Raw genomic sequence first — 7,500 nt, forward strand, 5'->3', positions numbered from 1 at the left:
TTGTGACACGAGCTCCACATATGTTGTTTCTGATATTTTTGTTTAATTTTTCGTACGAACCCCCAAACTTTTTAGAAAGCTGTGTTTCTTCACATTTTTCATGCAAACGGCCTCGGAACAAAACATTGAAGCTTCTGCATGAATAATCTTTATCTAGCCTCTTAAACAGCATATTTTGAGCCCAGCGCATATAATGACTGTGATCGGAAGATATTTACACCCTACCATGTTGTTAGATGGTCAGCTTAGGTCCCGTGAAATGCGGAACTAAGGGGCGGGACTTTCGAGCTCTATTCACTAATGTTACCTTTTTCAAGCATACTTACCACCACCATCAAATTCTAAGTATTCATTATGACTGCAAAAATTTCACTTTTCATACATAAAAAGGGGGATCTTCTCCATGGTCCGCCATTTCGAATTTCCAAAAATAGTCATTTTTAGCTGCAAAAATGACTGTACTTGGACCATACTAGAAAATATTTGTTTATTACTTTGTAAACTTTCATGTCAAGATCAAATTTGGCAATAGGCAGCCCAGTTTCAATGAGCAGCATAGTTGTAGTACCTTTTTTGACCATTTCCTGCACAGTGTACCTTTAAAATTAGAAAAAATCCAAAGGAGGGTGCGAACCTTTTTCCACAAAACATTACTTTTTTGTTCAGCACCAAAGGCATTGTGCCCAAATAACTCTACAAGCTAATATCATCAGTACCTTTATGAAGAAAGGCAGGTGCTAGCTGCCCCAGACAGTGTCTCCAAACATCTTCTTGTAGAGAAAGATACCCTAAATCCCACCTACCCAATGTAAAGGAGTGTTCTCAAGTTCGATCTCCGAAGGGGGCGTTGTGCCCTCCTCCTTCTTCTCGTTCTGTGGCGTTTGGTGACGGCTTGTGTAAGATGTGCGCTACTGCCATCTACAGCGCTTAGGGAACTCAATTTATTCTCAACCTTCAATGTCTCCAAAGGTCTCCTAACCAAAGGCCTCCTAAAGGGGCGTTCACTCAACATCACATGGATCCAGGAAAAGAATAGGATTGATGTATCTTACTCTACTAGAAGATGTTTGGTGTCTTCCATCAGCTCATAGCACCAGCAAAATACACAAGCACAAAATCACAAGCAGAATATTTGCTTACTCACCGTGACAATTATTCACATACAGTATCACCACCACTATACAGTATCTCCCTCCAGCTGCAGCAGCAGCAGCACCTACCCAAGTCTTTCTCAGTGTCACACTCTCACTTACTTACTTAGCAGCTCTGCTCTGAAGCTGTCACAATTTCACAATTCTCTCCTCCTCTCATTCTGTAACACCCTCTTGTACAATCCCCCCCCCTCTCTCTCACACACATACACCCACCCACACACACACACACACACGCACACACACACACACACACACACACACACACACACACACACACACACACACACACAACACACACACACACACACACACACACACACACACACACACACATACATACACACACACACACACACACACAAACTCAAATGCACACACCAACACACAACCAGAATCTCCTCTACCTCCTCTTTTCTTTCTCCTCTCCTCTCACCTTGCCTGCACATTTCTTGTCTCCGGGGCTTAATCTGTTTCCATCTGTGTGCCAGTGTGAACAGCTCTGCTAACACCCCCGTGACATTTAGCCCCGGCCACCAACCGCAGGGGACAGACAGAGGGATGGAGGAGGGGGGGGGGGGTGTAGTAGAGGAGGAGGGATAGAGAGAGGTAGAAAGAGAGAGACTGCAGCCAGGACAGAAGGTCCGGCCGCAGGGGGACTGCATGGCACAGGGGGGGACTCTGCAGTCCCATCATCCTATAGCTGGTCTTTGCTTACAGAGCAGCCATGAGTCAGGCATAGCAGACATTAGCCAGGCCTGTCTTGTGGGAGCAGCACTTCACAGGGCATCACTTCCATTTCGTATATATTTTTTGTCTTACAATATAATAACATTATGGATAATGTGTATTTATTCCGTTGTGCTCTCTGTGCTGCTCCCTGTCTGTGTCTGTCTCTGTGTCTGCTCTTTCCTCTGTCCTGCTATCAGATCTTACAATTTCTCTCTCTCTATCTCTCTATCTCTCTCTCTCTCTCTCTCTCTCTCTCTCTCTCTCTCTCTCTCTCTCTCTCTCTCTCTCTCTCTCTCTCTCTCTCTCTCTCTCTCTTTCTGTCTGAGTCACTGTCTGTCTGTCTGCCTGTCTCTGACTCTGAATCTGTCTGTCTCTGTCTGTCTCTCTCTCTCTGTCTCTGTTTTTCTCTGTCTCTGTTTCTCTCTCTCTCTCTCTCTCGCTCTCTCTTTCACACACACATACACAGATACTCACTCTCTCACATGCACGTGCACACACACACACACACACACACACACACACACACACACACACACACACACACACACACACACACACACGCCACCACCAACATACTCCCTCCTTCCCTCACACACAGCACAGGGCTAATGAAGAGTCTCGCTCGGTACACTGGGCGGCTGGGGCGGCTTAAGGCTAATGCCCTGGCTCTAAATATATACACCCGGCTCCACCAGCGCAGCACAGCGCAGAGAAGCGCAGCACAGGCGACCCACATGGAGCGTGCGAGCAGAGCACTGTGTTTCTAATTCCGCCCTCCTCATTAGCTGCGTCACCACTGATGTAAGGCCCTTCCCCACTCTGCTGCCCGGATTACAGCCTGTACTGTGTACAGTGTGTGTGTGTGTGTGTGTGTGTGTGTGTGTGTGTGTGTGTGTGTGTGTGTGTGTGTGTGTGTGTGTGTGTGTGTGTGTGTGTGTGTGTGTGTGTGCGTGTGCGCGTGTGCGCATGCGCGTGCACATGTGTGGATGTGTGTGTGTTGTGGTGGGTCCCTTGTCCTGTCGTGACAGGTGTGTCTGTTTCAGCAGCTGAGAATAGAATATAGCCATAATACTTCCCCCGGTGCTGCTGGCTAGCCATACTGCTGGTGCCGGAGGTGGTGATAGGGTGATGGGGGAGGGTGACGGAGATGAGAGGTTATGTAATTATACCTCTGGGTACATACATATATATATAAAGTGCTGCTTCTACTATTGTGTTATTGTTCTCTTGTTCTGCACTGGCTCGGGCTAATGGCTGATATTAATATCTCTCTTTATGCCTATGTCTGCCGTGCCACCCCTGTCCACCTCCCACCCCTGCACAAACGACCGCCTTTGAGAGATTTTTGGTCTTTCTTTGTTCTGCCCTGGCTTTGACTAATACATAATAGGTGATGATAATATCTGTGTATCTTAGAAGATCTCATTTCATTTCATTTCATTTATTTAAACTCGAAGAATCATTGAGGGCCCAGCCCTCATTTACAATGATGTCGAGTAAAACAAACAATTGCACATATAAAATCATATATAAACAACGAACATACACAATACACCATAAATCATATAAAAGGTAAGAATTAAGACAAACTATGAATTAAAACTTATGAGTTAAAACAAGTGCAAGTATGTGATAAAAAACTTCCCAGTGTAACTTTAAAATGTTCTAATGGCACAAAGGCTTGAAGACCCATCCTTTGTTGTAAGTTATTCCAAACTGAAGGTCCACAGACACTAAAAGCTGTTTTACCCAGTTCAGTGCGGGCATAAGGGACCTCCAGTAAAAAATTGCTGCTGCGGGTTTGGTATGGGTTGGAGTGCCAAACTAAAAGAGATGAAATATAAAATGGGAGTTTGCCAGTGAGGGCCTTATAAATAAAAATAAAATAATGCATGTCCCTTCTGTGAGAAAGTGGAGCCCACCCAACTTTATCATATAACAGGCAATGATGTGTACTATATGGATCCCCAGTAATAAAACGAAGAGCTGAATGATAGACAGTGTCAAGTGCCTTCAGATTAGAGAGTGGTGCATGTCTGTAAATAATATCACCATAGTCAAGGGAAGACAGAAAAGTAGCTTCAATTAACTTTTTTCTGCAGAAAACAGGAAAGTGATATTTATTTCTGTGCAGGAAAGATAGCTTTTGTCTGAGCGTAGTGACAAGACAGTCAGTATGTTTCTTGAATGTGAACTTGTCATCTAGCCAGATTCCCAGGTACTTATAATGTGATACTCTCTCAATAACAGACCCATCTAAAGTAGATATATTAAAATCATTTTTCATGCCATGCTTAGATCGAGTAAAGACCATACATTTAGTCTTGCTTACATTAAGTAGAAGCTTAAGACTAATGAAGGCATTTTGTAGGATATTAAAAGACTGCTGCAATTTCTCCAAGGCTAGCTGTACAGAATCTGCAACACAATACAATACAATACAACACAAAGAAAGTAGGTGAGCTGCTGGCCACTGTTGAATTCAAACATGGATGAAAATAATGGAAATCGTGGCAGTCATGGGTAAGCGGTTTGGGCGTCAGACTTGTAGCCCGAAGGTTGCGGATTTGACTCCCGACCCGCCAGGTTGATGGGGGAAGTAATTAACCAGTGCTCTCCCCCATCCTCCTCCATGACTGAGGTACCCTGAGCATGGTACCGCCCCGCCGCACTGCTCCAGGGGTGCCATTGGGGTCTGCCCCCTTGCACGGGTGAAGCATGAATTCAATTACGTTGTGTGAAGTGAACACTTGTGTGCTGTGGAGTGCTGTGTCACAATGACTATGGGAGTTGGAGTTTCCCAGTTGGGCTTAAAGAAAGAAATGCTAGCTACAGCCTCTGCTCCATGTGTCCAAGTGTCTCCAAGTGTCATTTCGTCTGTCTGGCCTTCTTAAAGTTTATATACAAAGATCCCAATCTTTGTTGTGTTTGTGAGTTTGAAGAAGGACAGACGGCTGAAACGTCACCTCATCTAATGTTTGCCCACCCCCTGTCCACCCTTTACACCCCATCACAGACGACCGTCATTGAGTACGTGAAGCCCTCCGACCTGAAGAAGGACATGAACGAGACCTTCAAGGAGAAGTTTCCTCACATCAAGCTGACCCTCAGCAAGATCAGGAGGTAGGGATGAAATAACACTGTGCTGGGCTGCCACACACACTTCACATACAATACACAATTCACACTGGCTGAAGTAATTAAAGCAAATGTATTATAGGAAGTTAGTTAGAACTTTATTGTCCCCATGGGGAAATTGTATTTGCAGCATAATCGCTGGCAACAGATATGAGACGCGACAGACATATCAAACAGCAACAAAAAACACAGGATAATGCTACTCACTCACTAGCACACACTACACAAGAAGATATAACAACTTTGTATGGCAGTCATGGAGTGTATTAGCATGGAGCTGTCCATACTGCCCCTGACAATACAGTACATTGAATTTCACGCTCCACCCACCCATACCAACCTGCCTGTTCTCACTTCTTTCAGTACCAATTGGACAGTTACAGTACACCTGTGCATGCACACACACACGTGCACACACACACACACACACCACTGGAATTAGCAGTCTGATTGGTTGTAGCTTGTTGCTGTCCGGTAGTATACAGGCACCTATTGGTCCAGCCTTAGAACTTGTTGTCTATGGGAAACTTTGGCCTCTGCCTTTGAGGTTGGGCCGACAACTAGGCTAGAAGTGGAATTCTTATTAATCCTCAATATCCTTCAGGATTAATAGATTATCTCTCCTTTACTCTAAGTACACTCAATCAAACCAAACCAAGGACAGTTGGAGAGCACGAGTCCCCAAAACAGGTGCCAAGTGGATCAGCCAGAGCGTCAGCCAGCCAACCCGTGCTTGGAGAGCTCTCCTGTTGTAGAACTCACAAATAAGGCAGTCATTAGGACCTGACAACAACCACCTTGAGCACTTACGGGACGCCCGCATCAATCAAACATGAGCGAGACGGTGCGTAACTTCGTTTAGCAAGGCTGGAAGTGTAATGCACAAGCAATCACAAGCCAACAAGTAAGCGATGAAGTTCAGCGAGAAGATCCTTAGCGTGGAACAACGCCCGGCAGAGGAGTGCAGAGCCAAGTGAACAGCACATTTTACAGAATAAGGATGAGCCATGTAATAAGGACGCTTACAGACGTTCAGTCACTTAAAACATTAAGCATCTAAATTCAGAAAGGAGAAAGCCCGATTATTTACTCACAGTTGACTGGTTTGGAAAGTGAGAAACTCAAGAAAGATACTAGAAAATGAATTGGCGATACCATACAGTAGAGCTCAGGACTGAACTGGGATTAAAAAAGGCCTGATTTTTTTTACACAGCCCCCTTTACACAGCCCCTAACTTGTGGAGCAGTCTGTAAGAAAATACAAAACACAGAACATCTTTGGCCTCTAAGAAATTCCGGACCACCAGGTAATGGTAGAGCTCCCAAACCATTTTTTTTTGTTGAGAAAGACCGCACTGGCCGAAATGTTGTTTGTTTAATAAAACTCAGAATGATGGACAAGAGTTTGCGGTATCTTCCCCTCTGAAGGCTCCCAAATCAGTAAGTCATTAGGACCTTGCAGCACTTAGCTAGCCCTGACAGGACCCAAAGACAAAGACAGGCGTGAGGGCACTGACCCCCGGCTGGACACGCTGCTTAATCTCCCATAGATTCTAGAGGAGATTAAAGAGGGTTTAATCAGGGATCCTGCTCCTTAAGTTGTGTCCAGTCCTTTCCTGCCCTCCATCTCACTAAAGAGGGAAGTGCACACTTCTGCTGTCTCTGCAGTCTAAACTACAAGTGGGTGAAAGACGTTTTTTTGGGCTGTGACGTCAGGTGGAGTAACTACATTTAATGCCCATAAATTAATTAGTAATTGGTGGTTGATATGCTGCAATTAATATACTTTTTAGACACAGGTAGTCCACTAAAAACAAACAAACAAACAAAAATCCATACAAAGCTGCACTGACTGTCGTTATGCCGCCCTGACGTGTGTTATTGCTGAAATGTCAATGACCCAACTACAGTGAGATGTAGCTACAGAAACCAGACATGGCTGCAACAACCACTGAAGGCAAGATGTCCTGTAAGTTAATACTGTGGATAAAGTTGTTGAAACAATTCTACACCAGAAACATCAAGCTTTGAGTTGCTATCCAAATCAGAGGAGACAACACTTGCCAGTTTTCTGATAGGCCTACACACAGCAAGATCTGCCACACATTTACATTAGCAGACAGAATTTCACTTTTACGAATGGTATGTACTGGCTCGTTTAGGGAACCTAATAGTGTCGATAAAGAGATGACACAAGAGGCAGGGAGGTGTAATATTTCATAATCATATTGTGAAATCAGCATAACTGAACAGGCACACACATCAGTGTATTGCACAACTAGTGCAGGGCTCATACAACTGCAAGGGTCAAAATGTAGATCAATTCATGCTCATACTTGTTAAATATATGGGCTCCGCCATATTACATGTTCGTTGAATTCAAAAAGGAAAAAGGCAAAGCAGTCCGAATATGTCCACAACAAAATCCAAGGATTTATTGTCTACAAAAAGTATATTTACAGCAGTAGTAACCGATGCT

General features: G+C 44.4%; 1 protein-coding gene across 1 annotated transcript in view; it reads left to right on the forward strand.

Annotated features, from left to right (window-relative positions):
* The window catches only part of cables2b (Cdk5 and Abl enzyme substrate 2b), a 56,839-nt gene that overhangs the window by 42,741 nt on the left and 6,598 nt on the right, over window positions 1–7,500 (forward strand). Inside the window, exon 7 of the mRNA XM_063208842.1 lies at window positions 4,900–5,006. Coding sequence (XP_063064912.1) covers window positions 4,900–5,006 — 107 coding nt within the window. The remainder of the gene's footprint in view (window positions 1–4,899; window positions 5,007–7,500) is intronic.

Source organism: Engraulis encrasicolus, chromosome 10 (assembly GCF_034702125.1).
Source record: "Engraulis encrasicolus isolate BLACKSEA-1 chromosome 10, IST_EnEncr_1.0, whole genome shotgun sequence".
Taxonomy (NCBI): domain Eukaryota; kingdom Metazoa; phylum Chordata; class Actinopteri; order Clupeiformes; family Engraulidae; genus Engraulis; species Engraulis encrasicolus.